The 21,014-nt window shown below is 27.8% G+C and overlaps 3 protein-coding genes across 3 annotated transcripts; 2 read left to right on the top strand and 1 right to left on the bottom strand.

The window, feature by feature from the left end:
• Window positions 1–407: 407 nt before the first annotated feature.
• LOC130946215 (uncharacterized) lies at window positions 408–878 on the top strand. Its single transcript, XM_057874887.1, has one exon. It carries the CDS (start codon window positions 408–410, stop codon window positions 876–878), a length of 471 nt encoding a protein of 156 aa, XP_057730870.1.
• A 13,001-nt stretch (window positions 879–13,879) lies between these two features.
• Window positions 13,880–17,761, top strand: LOC130943483 (uncharacterized). The gene is made up of 5 exons (XM_057871376.1): window positions 13,880–14,326; window positions 16,072–16,108; window positions 16,210–16,446; window positions 16,556–16,603; window positions 16,979–17,761. Exons 1-5 carry the CDS (start codon window positions 14,025–14,027, stop codon window positions 17,495–17,497), a joined length of 1,143 nt encoding a protein of 380 aa, XP_057727359.1. The 5' UTR covers window positions 13,880–14,024; the 3' UTR covers window positions 17,498–17,761.
• Window positions 17,762–19,860: 2,099 nt separating this feature from the next.
• LOC130943965 (GCN5-related N-acetyltransferase 1, chloroplastic) lies at window positions 19,861–20,709 on the bottom strand. The gene has a single exon (XM_057872073.1). The coding sequence runs from the start codon at window positions 20,482–20,484 to the stop codon at window positions 19,897–19,899; it is 588 nt and encodes a 195-aa protein (XP_057728056.1). The 5' UTR covers window positions 20,485–20,709; the 3' UTR covers window positions 19,861–19,896.
• Between the last annotated feature and the right edge of the window lie 305 nt (window positions 20,710–21,014).

The raw sequence follows: 21,014 nt of genomic DNA, 5'->3' as shown, positions 1-21,014 counted from the left end.
TATTTTTTAGATATGTCTATTTATATATGTGTTTAAAATATAATAATTAATCATTGTTAGCAAGAAATTAACAGATAATATGTTGGTACCCTATACTTTTTCTATTATTTATTGTTTGCACATGAAACCTTTTTTCTTTTTCCCCTTTTATTTGCTCCTCTCAAAACGAGCTACCACTTAATTACCAAAAACAAAGAAACTCTATAAACATGCATTGCATCACACGTAAGAAGAAGTTACCAATTCTAAGACACTCACTAAAATGAGATCTTGTTTCACTTCCAAAAACAAATTAATAGGGAGCAAAAAAAAGAAAAGAAAAATTATGAGATCTTGTTTCAATTTTCTTTAGAAAAATTAAATCCCACAAACTATCACAAGCACACTTGTTTGATGTGCCAACCAAAATGTCATTTTCTTCTCCTACTTCTCAAACAAGAACATCTTGGTCAATGTTTTCGTCATCATGGACAATCGTAACTTTCGTTCTAATCATGTCCATGATGACGACGACATGTATTTCCGCTGAAGCGAGAGAGACTAGTTTCATTGAGCATTGTATAAGGATGAAAATAATTTCTCCGCCTCCGGTGGCTAAAAGATACCAAAGAATGGTGGATTTTGGTCGTATTGTTTGCCGAGATCAGTTTCGGATTGTATGGTTTTCGATACGATCGACCGGAAAATTGCCCAAACATTATTTGGAGGCACTTTGTAATATCTATAATGATGATCAAAAAAAGGTTAATGGTTATGTCAAAGATAATTTTGTTGGTTCTGATCCGCAAAATCTCATAGGAGGTGAAACTTGTGCTACCATTAGAGAAAATAAGAAGAAATTATTGAAGGCTCCACCACCAAGCTTGAAGAAATTATAGAGTATCAATCAGGTATAAAGAAGAGATAGATTTATAGATAATGATCGTAGTTAATTGTTGAATAATTAAATGATGGGGAAAACATATGAATAAATTAATCCCCATTTTTTTATCTATATATGTTGATCTTTCAAGATTGATCCTTCAATTCGATTTTCCATTGAATAAAAGAATGGTGATATGGTTAATTTATAAATCTATGTTGTGCTCCTAATTTAAAGTGTATCCAACATTATTTTTTGACTTTTGTGTGGCTTGTCCATAATTTTACTCAACATATTTGTTATCCCCAAGAATGAGATAGAGCATCAAGATTATATTGTCTTCTTTAATTCTGGACTTAATTTTCTTTTTCTTTTTTTATTTTCTTTAAAAAAGATGACAAAGTTTTCATAGTTTCTTGAGAAAACTGTCTTTATATACCATAACTGTTCCATGTGTTTTACTACTACTAACTTATGAAATAAAACGAATGTAAGCTAATAAGAATAATGTGAAGTTTTCTTCTTAATGTTTGATCTCTCTTAGTGAATTTATGTATTTGACTTGAAGCATATTTATTGAAAAATCCCTTTATTTACTTATTTATTATTACTAAATATTTATTATTATTATTATTTTGTATGCTGATAAATAGGAGTAGAAACTGAGAGACAGAAATTAAAAGACAGAAACAAAAATAAGTTTTAGTATTGTGGTTGGTATAAAGTGAGAGATAGAGACTAAAATGAAAATAAAACTCTAATTTAATTTGTACAAATGATAAAGTTGAAATTAATTAATTAAAATGAGAGTATTATAAGTATAAAATGTTATTAAAGTTTCAATCTCTATCTCCAAAAATTTTAGTCCCCTATATCTCTACTTTTTGAAAGTACTGAAATATTAAAATTTTGGAGATAGAGATTGAAATTTTAGTACTAATCTCTAGGCTAACAAATATGATACAAAGTTCTAGTCTCCTAATCTCTGTCCTAATACCTCAAAACAAATGTTAAGGCTTTAATAAACTAGACTTATGATGTATTTAACATGTTATATACTTTATTTTAAGTACCAAACTTATTAAATTTGGCATGATTTGAAATCTAATATTTATAACTTTTTACCAAAATAAAAATTAAAAATATTTAAAAGATTAATTTTCTTTTATAAAAATATTTATATATAATATACTAAATTCAATCCTTATAATAATATTCAAACTTTAAAATATTGAAAATATACAAAATATTTATAATAAAGTATAACAAATTTAAAATTTTTAATAACTATTTTAATTATAACAAGATACTTTTATATTTATTTAAAATTCAATCTTGGCATCTTCCGAACATCAATCCTCCTCTTGTACTTAGTCTCATCCAAAAAGATCTCTTTGCTCTTTAATTGCATTTCATTTATTTTTTTAATGGCCTTTAATGCCCCTCCTTTTGTAGTATACCTGATGAAAGCAAACAGATAAATTCGGCCATATTTTTCTTTACGTGCCAAATAGATATCGTTTATCGTTCCTGTCTATTTGAACATATGAAACAATTCATTCTCCTTCAAATATTACCAGGTAAATTATCTACAAAAATTATGAATAATTCACTCTTCAATCGAAAAAACGCTTTTCAATTTCAAATCCGTAAATCTATTTTAATATGGAGTTGTTTAACTTTATCCCGCCTTATATTAGATATAGATAGATTATAGAGTACGATATTGTTGTAACGTTTTTTCTTATTTATGTAATTAGTTTGAAAACTAATTTTGATTGCCAATTTATTTTATATATATATATATATATATATATATATGATTAGTTTAGTTTTTGCGGTTTGATTTGAATTACTTGCATGTAATTTAATTTTTTAAATTCAATCCAATTTGATACAAATTCAACCGTTTAATTTGAATTAAACTGATTTGATCCATTTTTGACGTGTAACTTATAAAGCCAATAACTTGAATTATTAATAAAATAGATAAATAAACATAGGAGAACATATTAAATTATGTATATAACATTATTGAGAGATAATTAAACTTAAACAAATCTTTTATTTTATTTTATGTAATACTACTCTGATTAGATTAAATAAAATTTAAGATGAGATTTAAAATTTAATCCATTCCAACCATTCAAATTATATAATCCATTGAAAAAATAAAATTAGATAAGATAAGATAAAATCTAATTTAATCTAAATCAAATATTATTGTTTATAAATAACATCAATTGTCACTAACACCACACATATACCAATAAAATTATCAAATATTCTTGTTTAAGAACACTTTTAGCTTCTTCAAGTCTTTAACAATGTCTTCATCAAAGTTCATCATCATTCTTCTTGTGCTAATTATGTCCATCATGATTATGCCACGTGTCCCTGTCACTATTGCCGCCACCCACCCAATAGAACACTGTTTACGAAAAGCAATAAACCCTCCTTCACCACCGTCTCCAACCGCCACTAAAAGCGAACTTAAGCTGTTGGATTTTTCTAGGGTTATTTGCCGTGACTCGTTCCGTCGTGTCTCACACTACGTTAAAGTGATGGAAAAGTTGCCCTTACAATACATGGAGGCTCTTTGTAACATCTATGATGATGATCAACAAAAGGTTGAGGGTTTTGTTAATAGCGCATTCTTCAATTATAATACACAACAACTCATGAATGGTAAAACATGTTCAACGGTAAAAGAGAAGATGCTACGTTTCGCTCCACCTATTTGGGAAGATAATAACCAAGAAAAAGAAGATCCAATCTTGTACAGGTTATTATGAAGACAAATAAAAACAATAATATTATTCAATGAATTGAACTAGCCTTCCATGTGTTGATACTTATAGACTTATAGTTATTCAGATTTGACCAATTCATGTTTCTTTTATTTTTTTAGGTCTATTATTATCCTCTTTTTATTTTTAATTTTGTCTTCTTTCTTTTTTTTTAACAATATATGTAGTATATATAGAACACATTATTATTATTATTATTATTATTATTATTATTATTATTATTATTATTATTATTATTTCTTCTGCTTCTTCAATTTTTTTTCCATAAAAAACATAATAATCAAACTCGAACCTTCTAGATTAGCTTAATGGTGCTATCCTGAACATAGAATTTTGAATTATAAATTTAATATTTAACTATTTAAATTTTAAAGTTTTTAGTTTAGAATTTGTTATTTTTGTTTAGATTGTATTTTATTTTAAGTTTAAATGTACTAACTTTTAGAGAAATTGATTTTCAAAGATATATTTACATACAAATGGACACAATAGACATGTATTTAGTATCTTTAAAAAAAAGTTGAAACAAAAAATTAAATATGGACACTAATTTTTATATTTTTTAATCAATGTCTTTACAAACCAAATAAATCTAATATTAATATGGTTTTTGGGTTTTTTTTTTCAAATAAAATAAAAGAAAAAAATATTTTACAAAACCTCATTTTTGAACTTTAATTTCTTAACTACGATTTTTTTTATTTAGGACAAGTTCGTCGCACCCTCCGGCACCTACCCGGCGAACTTCATTAATTTTATAGAGTTCGTCTAATTCTCCGGCGAATTTCACCCCAATTCTCCAAAATTAATGAAACTCAAATTTTAAAGCTATTATCATCGTCTCCAAGAGTACATAGGAGTATATAAAAGTACACAGACAACAAGCATGACTTCTTCAACATTACTGGCAGCAATAGCAACTATTATCATCGTTTCCAAAAATACACAAATATTGGGAATAAACCATATTTAACAAGGATTTTTTATTATAAATTAAAAAACTCGTTATTTTTCCAATAAAAAATATGAGTTATTCTTGTATACTCTTACGCATTTTGAAGACGATAATAATAGTTGTCATTGTCTGTTGCGAAGCTTAAGAATTTAAATTTGAGTCAGCCAACTTTTTTTGAGAATTTGAAGTGAAGTTATAGAGTTCGTTGGGAGTGCAGCATATTTGTCCTAAATCTAAAAAAAATTATTTAAGAAATTAAAATTAAAAAATAAAATTTTATAATACTAACTAAATAGAGGCTAATGATTTTTTTTTTCCTTTCGGCCAAAGATCTAGACCAAAATCTGGTCCAAACCTAATACAAAAACTCAAAGCCCCCAACTCGACCCAGAAATCAAACATACGTTTTCCTCCTCTTCATTTTTTTTCACAAAGCTAGACTCTTTATCTTCCATTACAGCAAGTTTTTCTCATCAAGCCAAGCAGATGAACAGCCGCATCTCGACGCGAAAGAACTCCAAATCGGTGGATGTATATTCGACGCTCAAAGCTCCAAAATTAATAGACACAATTATCGAACCGTCGGCTGTATCTTCGTCGGCAGCATCTTCATCTCCATCGACATCCTCATCGTCTTCATCCCGCCAAAACTTTGGTGGTCTTTGGAGTTTCAAATCTTTCGTTTTTTTGAAGCTCTCCCTGATTGCCCTGAGGTCGTCGTTCACCCATCACCATGATCGCTCATTCTCCGGTTTTATTTTCAACCCAAACTTATGAGTCTGGTTGATGCCAAAACCTGGGCCATCTTCTTTTGGGACCGAGGAGGCTAATGGGTTTATTTTTTTGGACTTGAGGCTAATGGTTAAAGCAACTCAAACTAAGAGAAGATTTGTTGGGTAGAATTATTTAGTTTGCAGGTATACATGGCCCAGGTTGCTGAGGTCCAACTTGAGAGAGTGGACGATCACTATTCATTAAATATGAGTGAAAATTTTGTCACCCGCACTATAGAATTATGTTATAGCTAGTGTTTTCTGTCCCTTGGGCTTGGCCCCCATTATCTACCAAAAAATTACAGTTTTGGCCAATAAATAGTGATTGGTCAAAAAAGTTGCACTAAAGGAAAAAACAAGTACACATGCACAAAAACGGTTTAAATACAAATAACATTTAGATTAGTTGAATGGTTAATTATTTAGTTCACTCGTTTTCTTAAATAAGTATTAACAATTTAAATATTATTTTATGTATATAATAATTTATTGTTCAATAATAAATTTTTAAATAAAATTTAAAATTTTAACAAATTATTTTTTAATCTATTAAATTAAAAAATACCGTGAGTAATAAAAAAGATAATTAGAAGAATCAATTTTATGAGAGCTTTTTTGTTGAGCAACTTTCTCTTAAAATTAGTTAGGTGAAAGTTGAAACTATGGAAAATTTATTTGGCATAACTCCAGAAATAATTTTATTTATTGTAGCACTTTTAATTTTTTTAATTAATTTAACATTAAAGTTTGTTCCATCTAACTTCAAAATTAACTTTTCATTGTAGAAGTATCCAATTTTCGGAGGATGTTATTCATTGATTTTATAAATTCACTGTAGAAGGCCAGAAGCTATTCATTAGTTGGAATATAATTACAAAGTAATTAATCTTGTAACTTCAATTGCTAGATAGTAGTTAATAATAGAGATTTTATTTATAATGGTACAATATATATATATATATATATATATATATATATATAATAAAGAAAAACAGTATTTTTTATGCTATGCCAGATAAATACAGCTACTACCTTTTGCGATGGCTCTAACATTCATTGGATGCATGCATCTTTATACTATTTTTCAATTCAGTTTTATTTATATTATTATGTTATACTGTATATAAAAATAATTTTTCAATCATGTTAATTTTATACATATAAAAACAATAATTAATTAGTTATTATGTATAAAAAGACATATCTAATGTTTTTATAAAAATTATATTACTGTAAATAAATTTAATTATTGGTCTATTATAAATTTAATTATTCTGGTAGTGAATTATTTTATTAAAAATGTAATTAATATAAATATATAAATATATAATGACTCATTAATAATTATAAAAAAAAGTTAGAAATTATTTTTAAAATGTGTTTTAATTGGAATAAAAGTTCACAATTATCTTAAATTGAACATACTTTTAAAGGAGAATCAATTGTGTATTTTACTTGACAAAGATATTAAGTAATAAATTTAGAAATTATTTTTAAAATATGTTTTAATTGTAATAAAAGTTAGATAGTTTTGTATAAACAATTTTTATTTATAAAATTATATGCATAAAATTACTTCATATTCTTCTTATTTTTATATCCAATTAAAGTTATCCTAAATGTAAGGAATCGGGGTTGACTCATAGTCAACCTAACCAAAATTCATACAAGAAACTCATATATAAGACATAAAGTAATAAGTTGTGGAATCAACCACCATGATTGTGTGATCTTTAATTCATCAAATACCTTTTATTTATACATATATTACAGATATATAAAACCCCAAATTATATATGTATGTCTAAAAGTTTAAAACGTGTAGGTAAAGCTATAATTTCAAATCATTGTACACTATTTTATTCTCTATGTTAGCATTTTGTAGTAGCATAAGAAACTTCAAGTCTTCAATTTATTTATTTATTTAATTAAATTAATAATAATTAGCATGCTAATACCTTGCTTATTGGTTGTTTGTCCCTACAAAGCTATATAGGTGACACATGGCACAATTTAAGAGGTGGATATTGAGTCCATACTCAAATTTGATTCAAATCAATAATTTGAACTCAAATTGACTCTTAAAATTATAATTGACCCAATTCTACATCCAAAATTTATATAGTAATTTACGTTCATTTTTTAGCTAATTTTCGTAAATAACGTATTAACTTTACGTATTAACTTATTAAGATTTGAACTCTTCGACTAAATTTCATGTGACTAAAACCTACTAAATTTCGTAGAAGTTTGATTGACTCCACAACATCTATCTTTGTGAAGACGATAATAATAAATTTAATTTAAAAATGTTAAAATTCTAATAAATCTTAATTACATAAAATTTGAGAAAAAAATTTAAATCACAATAAGTTAATACATCAAATTAATATATCATTAACAGATATTAATTTAATGATTAATATGAGTTACGATTATAAATTTTATGGTTTAATTTAAGTTCATTAAAATTTTAATAATCAAATTAAATCTGATTTTAAATTTTAGATACCAAATTAAATATTAATTCGACATTGCTTCTAACAAAATGGGCCCCACATTTCCACACCCTTGTGTCTTGGGATTCTTAGGGTTTTCAATTGGAGCCGTTGATGGGCCTTCATTACCCTAATCGAGGTCCGTTGTTCAAAAATTCCCCTACAAAGATTCTTCTTCCTAATGTAATTTAATTAATTAATTAATTAAAATAGCAAAGGGAGAAAGTTCCTATGATGGGGATGAATGAATTAATGGGGAAGCAACATGCCATTGGAATTGGAATATACAGGTATACACAGTAAACATCCCCCTCTATTTTGTTATAAACATGATCTTCTGTCATATTAAAATATTACTCTATCTAGATACAATAATATTTATATTCAATCAAAGTAACATGGATAAAATAATTAATTTGAATCGAAGCAATAAGAGTTGGCATAGAATTAAAAATACAATTGTATATACTTTTACCTTTTACGGCAGTAATACTAAAGAGATAGTAATTTAAAATGATTTTATTTAATTTAATATATATAATTTTATATATATCACATTAATAATTATATATTTATTATATTTAAATTTATCTATCTATTTATTTTAATAATAATAAAATTATAAAATAAAAAGTTAATATAAAACAAAATTACTTTATATTACTTTGAACTAATATTTTATTATCTCTCAAATGTTGTTGCTACTGCAATTCATAAATTTATATTTGATTTTCTCAAAGAAAAGAAAAAGAAAAAAAAAAGGGTCAACTAAGACCAGAGAAAGGCATTAAGCCAATAAAGTTATCTACACAAGTAAATTTTAATGCCAATAATAAAGGTAGACGAGGAAAAGTGAATAAGAATCACAATTTCATTAAATAATATAATAAAATAAGATTTCTAAATGATTAGATCGTCTTCCCTAATAACACATTAATACCCTGAAGGACACTCTTAAATTCTTGACCTAATTGTGTCCGGTTTTAATTTGATACTGTATCTTTTTTTTAGCAACTTTTTGTAAAAAAAATAAATTTGGAAGAAAAGTAAAAAATTATAACAAATTTTTAGGAGAATATATATTGCACACCATATTTATTATTTTTTTAATATTTTTTATTATATAAAAAAAACATTTTTATTTTTCATCTAACTTCACTCCTCACCACATAGCATTATTATTTTGTAAAAATATAAAAATTAGTTTAAAAACAATTCTAAAATATATATTTATATTATCTCTCTATATTAAAAATAAAAAACTAATTCAAAATTATCTTAACATTTAACAAGCATAATTTAAATGTTGTTGTCATGTTTTTTCTCCCAAAAAATATACTTATAAATTCAATAAATTAATTGTACTATGTTTGTCAGATTTTAGTTTACGCATATTTTTTAGAATATATATAACTAACTTAAATTAATGGAGTGATAGATTAATTCATTCATCAAATTAAATAAAAATAAAAATTTAATTTTAACCTTTTATATACAATAATTTACTAATAAATTTCAAGTCCTTAAATCAAACTCTCTTATCCACAAATTAAAAGCTTAATAAGAAGAGGAGGACATTGGTAGAGGCATGTCAACGTGAGGTCCCATAATGGTGAAGAAATAGGGATAATAAAGGGCCGAAAGGGAGATTGTGGTTCCTTAGGAATGAAATCATGGGTGATGGTAATGAGAGAAGCATGCATGCATGGACATGGGTTTTGACAACAACATGGGACAACCTGTTTTTGATCCAACAAATCATTTTACTAATTCAAACTCTCTCCACTTTCCTATGTTTTTGTGTGTTTTTTACTCAAACCCCTCCCTCCCTCTACTCATTTTCAATTGCTCCTCTGGTCTCCACTCCAATCAAATTAATTATTATTACTCACCACAACCCTTCTAAATATATCTTCCCTATTTATTTTGGATTCTTATCCACCTTCTTTGTATATGACACAAATTAAAGCATTAATTAATATTGCAATAATGTTATGTAAATGATCAATAATATTTAGAAAGCAAAAAAAAAAAAATTAAAATAGTTTAAATTTGTTTTATATAATATTTATTAATTATCGATACAATTAATAAATAATAAATAAAATAAAAGTTTAATTATTCTATTAATTCCTATAATTTCGTAAAATTTTTAATTAGATTCTTATATATATATTTTTTTAATTGAGTTCTTGCACTAATTTTTTTTTAATTGGGTCCTATACTCTTTTTTTTTCTTTTACTTGGGTTTCTTTATTAATTTTTTCTTTTTAGTTGGATTCCTATACAATTAAAACAATTACTATTAAGAGGGACCAAATTGAAAAAAAAATAGTGTAAAGACCCAATTAAAAAAAATATAGGAACCTACTTGAAATTTTTACGAAATTATAGAAACTAATAGAATAAATAAACCTAAAATAATTTTGGACTATTTTTTTTATTTCTCTAAAGTTATTTGCTTTGACAATCATAGATAATTATGTAGTAGTTTTTTTTTTAGAATAAAAAAAATAATTATTGAAGGCATAAACATACACCTTTTTTTTATATAATTGCCTTGTATAGTTATTTGTTCCAATTGTTTGTATAACAATAATATTGTTAGTATTATGTGCATAATTATTGATTTTATGTTCTTTTTGACAAAATTAGGTTAATATTCACATAATTTGTTGAAAAGTTGAGTTATTGAGATTTAATATATAATACTAGCTATTTTCATGTAAGGGGGAAAAAATAGGTTTCATTGGAATATATAAGGTTGTTAATTGTAGGGTTATTAAATACATTATTTCTTATGTAAAAAAGAAAAAACTTTAAAAGATTATTAATGATATTTATTAAGAAGATCATCTACCCAACCAACAAGATCATTATAATTGTAGTAATGTTCTTCCCTGTATATACAGCAAATAAAATTAAAGGGGTTATTAAAAGGATTTGAATGAACGGTGATTTTGTAGTATTCATTCTATATATATTATTAATTCATTATCAATTAGACTAATCCATCTTGAGGAATAACTATATTTATCCCTTTTTCTTTTCCCAAAAAAATTAAAAAATGTGTCCCCAAAACTTAGATATATTTTGCTTACCATTCAAGCAACTTGATGGTGGTGAATAAAGGATAATCTAATTAAATAAATTAATATCTTTTTTTATATATGAAATTTGGTTCCATTTATTTATTTATTTCTATTTAAATATTAACTAAATTATGCTCTACAACTAAAATTCTGTCAGTGCTGTTATGTATGTTGGAAAAAAAATTATTATATTATTATAAAAAATTTAATTATTTTATTATAATAGATTTAATTGTTGTGATAATTAATTATTTCATTAAAATATATAAATAAATAATAATTGATTTAAAAATTTGTTTTTAAAGTATACAAAATATTTTAAGAAAACTTATCTACATATATATAATATATCCTTCTTTGTTTTGATTTTAAGTTTTTAACAAACAATAGCTATAATGGAAGGGACTAGGCCTATTTTTCTTTTATTTTAAAAGGGAAAAAAGAGATCGAATTTTGCGGCTAATTTTTTTTTATATTGTGTTGTTATTGATGTTTTTCATTAATATTATAATGTTTTGGTATAATGCAGTGATATGAGATAAAAAGAAATCGTGAGTAACGATTTTAAATAAGACAAAAAATTAAAAAAAGTTAATAGAAATCGTTAATTACGATTTCATATAAGACAAAAAAATAAAAGAAATCGTGAGTCACGATTTGAATTTTTTAATTAAAAAAAATGTGATTTATGAAATCGTGAATAACGATTTCTTTTATTATACAAATCGTAAGTAACGATTTACATTATACATCACACTTGTAAAATACACCCATTTCAACTCATATCAACGTATTACACCATTTCATCCATCATATAAAAAATAATTAACGGAATTTTGCAATTACCATAAATTAAATAACCAAAATGGAAGGAAGTGAATGAAATAAAAAAACAATTGAGATGTATTAGGTTAGAACTTAGAAAGAAGAAAAATGGACCACAACTATGGTTGATGACTGAAGAAGAACCAGAACACGTGGCAGAGACTAGAGAGCCGAAAAATAAAAATAAGTAATATTTAATGCATGAAATAAAACTTGTTATGGTATATATACATGAAAGGAAATACTCATAAATAAAAATGGTATAAACTAAAGTCAAAATTATTTAAAGAAATTGGGATTCATTTCCTAAAAGAAATTTAAAATTATATGAATAAAATAAAACGTTTAAAAGTAAGAAAGTAGACACATAATTTAAATTAATTATTTAATTATTCAGTTATATAATTATGGCAAGAATAAGAAAGAAAAAAAATGAGTTTGACTAATTTTTTTTCTTGTTTCAATGATCTTGTAAATAAAATTGTACAATAAATAAATGATAATATATAAATTTCTACTAAAATATTTTAATAAAATACAAAAATATGATATGTCAAAATCATATATTAAAAAATATAATGTGTCAGCTATATTAATATCCCATCAATATATATGTCAACAGAATTCTGTCAAAATCACTTTGGTCTGAGAAACATTTTTCGATAATAAATATGATATGATGATGAGAAGGGGGAGGCTTTACTTGTTCTTAAAAAGAGATTACTAAGATGTTTTCTAATCTTGGTCAGAAAAAAAAAGTTTAAATTATTTTTTAATTAATAATCAGTCAATATTTTTAATTATTTTTTATTTACTATGTTATAAAATTATCTTAATTACATTATATTATTAATTATTAAATATTATTAATTAGAGGGGGGATTGTAGACTTACAATGATTGTATCTAAATCAATAATACATGAGATGTGAACAAAGTTAGAGACAATATCTCACTAGGTGAATCCACTTGTTATAGCTCCCGAAAAACAAGAGGGATGTCTTTGTAAACTTGCTTTGAGGATAAAATATTCACAAAAAGTAATATATATATATATATATAGAGAGAGAGAGAAAAATTACTATTTTACTTTTATCTTTTATAATGTTACTCCACATATAAGTTTTTTACATAATATGTTAAAAAAATTTATAACAAAAATCAACTTGAATTTGATTGAATAATTAACTCATTCATTCATTTAAACAAATATCGAAAGTTCAAATCTTATCTTATACATATAATAATTTATTGACCAACAACAAATTTTTAAATAAAATCAATATAAAAATCAAAACATTTTTTGAAAAATACTAAATAAATAAGTGAATAAAAATGACTTTTTTTTGGGTAGTTATTTAAATTTTATTATTATATCTTTTTTATTATTATAAGGTGAATTCAATTAATCAATAACTTATTCAATTACTTCTTAAGGTGATAAAAAAATAGTATATTCCATTAAATTAAGTATTATATTTTTTGTACAATATGTTATTCTATATATTTTTTATAAAATAATAAATTAATAAAATAATAAATTTGAAATAATAAAATTTTACAATAACATAATCAATTTTTTTAATAAATTTAAGTAGATACTTTTATATAATATCTATTTTTTGTATGTATATCTTATTAATTTAACAATAAAAACACTTTAGATCTCAATACCACAAACCCTAAAAACAAACTAATAAAGGGTTAGCTATTGGTTAAGTACTTATTAAAAAAAATTCATATAAAATAAAAAATTTCAAGTTCTCAACATTTTTTCCTCCCCCCCCCTCTCTCTCTCTTATATTTGGACTAATACTAACTAATTATTTATGAAATAATAATTAAAAATGATTAAATAATTAGATATATTTAATTGAAATATTTACATAAATATGTCAATATTTATAACTATTATATTAATATAAAAATATTTTTTATAAATATAATCACCTTTTTTTTTTACCATAAATGCATAAATATAATTATCCCAAACCAAAAATAATAGAAACTCTCTCTCTCTCTCTCTCTCACATTTCATCTCTCACACACAGCACAAAACCAACATAATCATCATCCATCCCCATAACACCAAAAAAAAAAAAAAAAGTTGAAACCAAACACAGAACAAAAAACAAAACACCACAACCAGTTATGTGAACTCTCTCTCTCTCTCTCTCTCTCTCTCTCTCTTAACAACAAGATCTTCGAAGATGGGTGGAGTAACTTCATCCATGGCAGCAAAGCTCGCTTTCTTCCCACCAAACCCACCATCATACAAGCTCATCAAAGAAGAAGCCACAGGTCTCTTACTCTTGGACCCATTTCCACACCGGGAGAACGTTGAGGTTCTCAAATTCCCCAACCGAAGAGGAACAGAGATCGTAGCCATGTACGTCAGACACCCAATGGCCAAGTCCACTCTTCTCTACTCTCATGGTAATGCCGCTGATATTGGACAGATGTATGAACTTTTCATCGAGCTCAGTATCCATTTGCGCGTTAACCTCATGGGGTAAAGTTCCCACCTTTTCTCTCTCAGATTATGATTTCGGTAATTGCCTTTGTTTTTTAAGCTTTTCTAAGTAATGGGGTATCTGAAATGTCTTCATCTGCGTTTGGAGTCATGCTTTCACCTTTTATTGGGTTCAATCTTACTGTTAAGTTAACACCTTTTTTTTCCTCAGGTTTTTATTTTTGTTTTTTTGTTTTTTCAATTTGTTTATGTGATTTGGGTACTGATTTTTATGCTTTGTTAAGCAATGAGGGGTCTCTGGGTTGAATTCATTAAGCATGCTTCACCTTTTCTCACTGTTTTCAGCTTCAAAAGATTTTTTTTTTTTTGTGATTTGGATAATTGGGTTGAATTTTACTCTTACTGTTAATTTTATTATTTTCTTAAGAAAGAGTTTTCTTTTAATTTATATGGTTTGGGTTTTATTAAGTTCTTTGAATTCGGAGTCATGTTTTCAGCTAGGATTGGGGACAATATTACTCTTAATTCTAATTTTATATTATAAAAATTGAATTTTTATTTATTTATATGATTTGGGTAATTGGGTTTGTTTTATAAGTTTTTCTAAGTAATGGGGTATCTGGAATTACGTTCGGGGTTATGTTTTTGCATTGGATGGGGACCAATCTTACTCTTGATTTGAATTTTAGTATAAAAATGATCTTTTTAATGTTCTAGTTTATTCTTTGTAGCTTTTTCTTTATGAGGATTTGTGTTGCATGGTTGTCTCCCTTTTGGAATTTTGTGGATCAATTGAAACTGGATGTGTTTTTCTGTGGTTGGATTTTTGGCTGAATTTCGGTGGCATGTGTTTGTTTTGGCATTTGATTGGATTATGACCATTCATTTGAGGGGAATGAATTGGCTTGGATTTGTTTTGTTGTGCTTTTGATGTTGATGGATTTGTTTTGCAATAAAGAATTCAATGGCTTTGTGGGGGGTTTGATTATTCAATGATGGGTCCAGTTTGTTAGGTCATGAGTTCCGGCTTATCTGGCAAGAGTTTTCATGTTGCAAGCAATGATTTCCAGTTCCTGTGTATAATTCCTGTATCAATAGTACACTAATCCCTTACTTGTGAAGCTTGATCCATGTTTTGTAATTGAATCTTGCACGATTCAAAGTTATGATGTGAAGGTGTGAACATGGCACTTCATAACTTTCATCGGTACTTAATGTATCGTCCGTATTTGTTCATCGTCAACCAAGTTGAAATTTTGATTGTGGAAGAAAAAGAACTTTGAATTTAGCTTGCTTTTTGGTGAAACACTACTTTTAGAGGACATGAGTCAAGCATATAAAAATGTAGAAGGTTAAAGCATGTGTAGTTAAAGAAAAAAGAATATAAATTTGGGAAGTTGTCGTTGACAAGTGACGATGCGACGTCTGGTTAAGTATTTTAGACCACGGATTGACCAAAACTTTGTTCTTCAGCTCTAAGATTGCCTGATAAACAATGAAATTGTAAACTCTCATGGAGTATTTTCGGACTAAAAATGACAGGAACTTGTGTTGCAGTTGATTTGATATACTAATGACCTACATCCAATGATTATAGTTAAATCTCAAGTGAAAATATGTCATATTGATCTTTTGCTCCCTAATTTAGGGATTTTCTTCCTGTTACTTCTTGCCCTGCTGTCATGATATTGTTGTATTGTTGTCAAAGAAATGATATGTAAAATAGAACACATTTGTAAGTCAGAGGTTATTGATTTTGAAGTATCTTTTTTCGACGTATGCAGATATGATTATTCAGGCTATGGACAATCATCGGGGAAGGTAATGGGTATATACACTTATTTCTTGTTTATTTAATACTCTTAATCATTGCAGGTAAATGAATGCCGAAAAACTTGTTTATCTTTGATGCCCTCTTGCAGCCAAGTGAGCATAATACATACGCCGACATTGAAGCTGCATATAAGTATCTGGAAGAGAACTACGGGACAAAGCAAGAAGACATAATTCTTTATGGTCAATCTGTTGGCAGCGGCCCTACTTTGGATCTCGCGGCTCGTTTACCCCGACTGAGAGCTGTTGTTCTCCACAGCCCTATACTATCTGGGTTGAGAGTCATGTATCCTGTGAAGCGGACATACTGGTTCGACATTTATAAGGTTAGATTCTTTATTGTCTGATGTGCTTAATGTCATTTGATTTGAGGATTACATACATGCAGCATTCTATCCCTGAACTAACTCCTGTTATTGTCGTGCCGTTGTGCAGAACATCGATAAAATTCCATTGGTTAAGTGTCCGGTGCTAGTAATTCATGTAAGTAATCCATTGGCAGGTTTAACTTTTCACTTTGTCATATTTTTTCTTCCAATAATTAACTTTCATATGTTATCATAATTTCTTCGATTGGGGTCGTCAACTCGTGCTTAGCATGGAAGTGACAACTGCAGTCTATTTAATGCAAATAATCTGCACTATTTTACTTGGTTGATACATTTTCCTGCTAAATCTTGTAATGTAAATCGTGATACGACATGAACTGGTAATCGGCACAGGAAAAAGGATTCTGTTTCTACCTGCCTTTGCTGCTGATTGAAACATTTTTAAGTTGTATTCAAGTGATCATGCTTTCTATGTAGTTATGTTTATGGGTACTAATGTTGAATTTGGTTCTGGTGTACTTTTCTTCAGGGAACTGCCGATGAGGTCGTTGATTGCTCTCATGGCAAGCAATTGTGGGAGCTATGCCAACAGAAATATGAACCTCTGTGGCTCAAAGGAGGAAACCACTGTAATTTGGAACTCTTCCCGGAATACATTCGACATCTCAGAAAATTCATATCTACTGTAGAAAAGGCGCCGTTGCAAAGACTAAGTTTTAGGAGGAGTGTAGATAGAGTTGAACAATCCAGGGGAAGTGTTGATACCTTTGAAACTCCGAGGAAGAGCACTGATCAGAGGGACAAACCAAGGAAGAGTGTCGATAGGACCGAGAAGCCGCCGAAATTCCACGAGTACAAAATCAATAATGCAGACAAATTGGAGAAGTTGCGAGTCCATTTCGATCAGGTGGAGAGGTCGCGAAGGAGCGTGGAGTACGACAAGTCTAGAATCATGGACTTGCAAGATAAGTCCAGGAGAAGCGTCGATGTTCAGTTCGAGAGGCCGAGGAAGAGCATCGATTGGCTCGACAGAGTTCGCCCCGGCTAAACCAACCTCTTCTAGAAGCACAATGTTACATTGGAGATACTGAATTTGCAACATGGAAGGGGGGAAAATACAAAGAAGAATACAGACAGAATTACTTACACTGAGAGGGGGGTCTTAACTTATGGTTTGAAGAATGCATATGTTGCTTTTGCAGTTTCATACTTCCATTGCAATGTTCATGTAGATTTGGATATGTTGGTATTGGATATTCTTAGTTCTTCTTCTTCTCCTTCTTCTTAATATTATTTCTTCTCATTATTCTTATTTTCAAATGAAGTGACTCTAACCTTGTTTTTAGTATTAAAATGAACCTAATATCAAAGGTGGGCACTCCTATGATTTGTAAAAATTCACATGAATTGAATATCCTTGTTTATTTTTCTTGTTCCTGCTCATTCATTCTTAGTTTCTATTTTTAAGAACATTATATTCTAAGTTTGTCATTTGTATAATTGAATTATAGAATAAGGCTTTATTATTTGTTATAGCAACAATCACCTCCTTTGTAAAAATAAGCTCTTGTACAAATTTCAAAAAATTTAAAACAATGACTAAATCAGAGTTATAATCTTTATTGGTGAGAAATTTGTGGCCACTCTTTGAAATTGCAAGAGCTGTTTGCTGGGTTAATTGTAGTCATTGTTTTATATTATTGTTTACAAGTGTAATTGCAATTGCAAAATTATTATCGATCATTCTATGTGCACACAAAAAATCAACTACTAAATCAATTGATCGTGTAAAATATATGTTAGAATATAAAATAAAAATATTGAAAATAAATGAGATAACACATGTATTTATAGACAAACACAGGATAACTAATTTTCTTTTGTTTCTCACAGTATATCCTAACTCGACAAGTCAAGAACTAATTCATTGCAAATCTGAACTCCATATCAGAGTTCTATCACTGACCAATGGGTTATTGCATACACAAGACAGAATTCAAAAATTTTAACACTTGTTTAAATGAATGAGTGACCCGACTATTTAATCTATCCAAATTGATTTACACAAGATAACTAATTTGATAGCTGATTTTTTATATACTTTTAATATTTTTGTATTATTTGTGTAAGGTGCATTGCATATTTGCATTTTTTGAAATTGCAATGACAATTATTACATAAATGTGACCAGAATTTAAAATTTGAGCGTCCTTGAAGAGAGCTATGAGTGAAAAGAAAAAGAAGTGAATTTAAAACGTGGAATTTCCGCAATGATACAAAAGCTGTATGTTGTAGAATGGCTTAATGCTGGGTTCCAAAAGGCAAAAGCTAAAGCTTCTGTTCAAATTCAAGAGAAGGAAGGTTCAATCATGGAGTTGACTCAAGTTATGTTGCTTTGGATTCACTTTTCTAACTTTTAACATTCAGTAACTTTATTTCTTTTATGCCATCAAGTTGAACTTATGATTGCAAACAAAATAATTCACATTTTTTGGTCAAGGATGTGCGTTATTACAAGTGGACTAAGAAAAAAAAAATAGACAAAAATATGTTTTTGTTTCTATCATTTTAAAAATTATTCCTAATGTTAATTGTGTTTAGTTCTATTTTAAAAATTTAAAATAAATTTTAATTCTATCAATAATATTAATTTAATTAATTATCCAAATCAGTTTCTAAAATTTTTAAAGAAAAAGTCTAAGGATCAGTATTTTTTTTAACAATCTGGTCAGCATTTAACCATCAAAGAAAAATTAAGTGATCTCTTATCATTAAATATAATCTCACACCATTAAAAACATTATTGATGACCAATTAATAATTACAAAACACAAAATTTACTGACCCTAATACTCCTCATTTTTAAAATCGGATACTCTAGTGTCGCAATTTTTGAAATATACAAAAAATTTTCCTAAATTTAACTTCGATAAACGAATTAATATCTAGTCTTATTTGTCTGCCAATAACAAACGAAAAATATTAACATAAAAATCTGAATTAATATACGTGACAGTCAATTGTTCATGCACAATTAGACAAATTAAAAAGATCAATATAATACAATATGTGTTAATGTAGTTCTCTATTTCAATATTTTTTATCTATTATCGATGAAAAAACAAAACTAAGAATTGATTTGTGTGTCAAAATTAAATTCTTGATAAGATTTTTAGTATATTTTAAAAATTAAAAGACTAAAATATTCCAACTAATTTAAGTAATTATTCTATTAATTTTGACAGTTCAATTTTTTTTTCAACTATTAATTTTACGTCAAAATTGCACTTGAATTTTCATTGTCAATATTATATAAGAGTATTCAAATATCCTAACGTTGCCTAAGCAATGTTAAAAGGAAAACTAGAATAGAGAGTAACTAACAAACAAAAAAAATGATTAACAAATATGTTATGATAAATAAAAATAAATAAATAAATTGTAAAATTATTTGTTCTTGTTCTTCTTGTTCTTTCTGGAATACACCATTCCCCGAATGCCATCAGGGTCAGCAACAAACCCTAGAGGCCTATAGAACCCAAGAACCCTAGGCTCCGAGTAAAGAGCAATGTTCACGATCCCTTTTTCTAGAAGCTCCGATATCATTCTCTCCATAACCGCTTTCCCAAGCCCAACTCCTTGGAACGATGGATCCACTACCACGTCCCATATTATCGCGTTGAACACTCCGTCGCCGGTTGCCCTCGCAAACGCCACCGGCCGCCGTGTACGGAGGTACTCCACCCACAGCAGCGATTCAGTGTGCTCCAGCGCTACGCGGATCTTCTCCGGATCTCTCTTCGGGAACCCTACCGCCACGAAGACGCCGTTGAGATCGTCGAGGTTGAGGCCGTCGGCGCTGCGGCGGAGGACGAAGCCGCGAGATTCGAGGACCTCGTCGGAGATGGAGAGAGGGTAGCTTGTGGCGTTGGTTGGGGTTTGCGATGAAACGACGACGTTTCTGGTTTTGAGTGGGGGTTTGAGTTGGAGGCGGAGAGAAGGGAGAGGACTCGAGACGATGCCACGTAAGAGCATTATATTATTATTATTATTACTGTTATTATATTATTATATTATGTAGTTTTTTAAAAAAAGAAAATTTGAAAAAAAAAATGCAAAGTTGGTAGTGTTTAAAGGTTTAAGGGCCTTATGAAATAGATGATGAAGATTGAAGATGTGTGAGTTATTATATTTGATGAAGTGAATAGGATTTTTTTGTTGTTGTTGTGATTTGTGGTTGTGAGAGAGGCTTTTGTGGATAACGTTTGTGTTGTTTGGTTGGGAGAATTTTGGGCAACAAATGTTTCTTTTTTTTTTTATATATATAAAAGAAGGCTTGTGTAGTTCTGTTGATTAATTTAAATTGGTCGAGTATTCACTTTGTTTAAATGTCGGAGATCTAAATCTCATTTTATACATTAAGTAATTTATTGGTTTGGACAATAAAAAAAAGGGCTTGTGTTCAATATTATTAATAATAATAATTTTGATTAGAATAAGAGCTTTAAAGAACAGAAGAGCATATAATATGTGTTGTTGATGCTCTGTCCTTGTCAACTTCAACA

This window comes from Arachis stenosperma, chromosome 8 (genome assembly GCF_014773155.1).
Source record: "Arachis stenosperma cultivar V10309 chromosome 8, arast.V10309.gnm1.PFL2, whole genome shotgun sequence".
Taxonomy (NCBI): domain Eukaryota; kingdom Viridiplantae; phylum Streptophyta; class Magnoliopsida; order Fabales; family Fabaceae; genus Arachis; species Arachis stenosperma.
Note: the sequence above shows the minus strand (reverse complement) of the source record. Positions and strands in the feature narration are given on the sequence as shown.

Coding starts and splice junctions, on each gene's coding strand:
- LOC130946215 (XM_057874887.1), top strand. CDS start 408: ATGTCATTTTCTTCTCCTACTTCTCAAACAAGAACATCTTGGTCAATG.
- LOC130943483 (XM_057871376.1), top strand. CDS start 14,025: ATGGGTGGAGTAACTTCATCCATGGCAGCAAAGCTCGCTTTCTTCCCA. Junction 16,109..16,209: donor ATGGACAATCATCGGGGAAG/GTAATGGGTATA, acceptor GCCCTCTTGCAG/CCAAGTGAGCATAATACATA. Junction 16,447..16,555: donor ACTGGTTCGACATTTATAAG/GTTAGATTCTTT, acceptor GCCGTTGTGCAG/AACATCGATAAAATTCCATT.
- LOC130943965 (XM_057872073.1), bottom strand. CDS start 20,484: ATGCTCTTACGTGGCATCGTCTCGAGTCCTCTCCCTTCTCTCCGCCTC.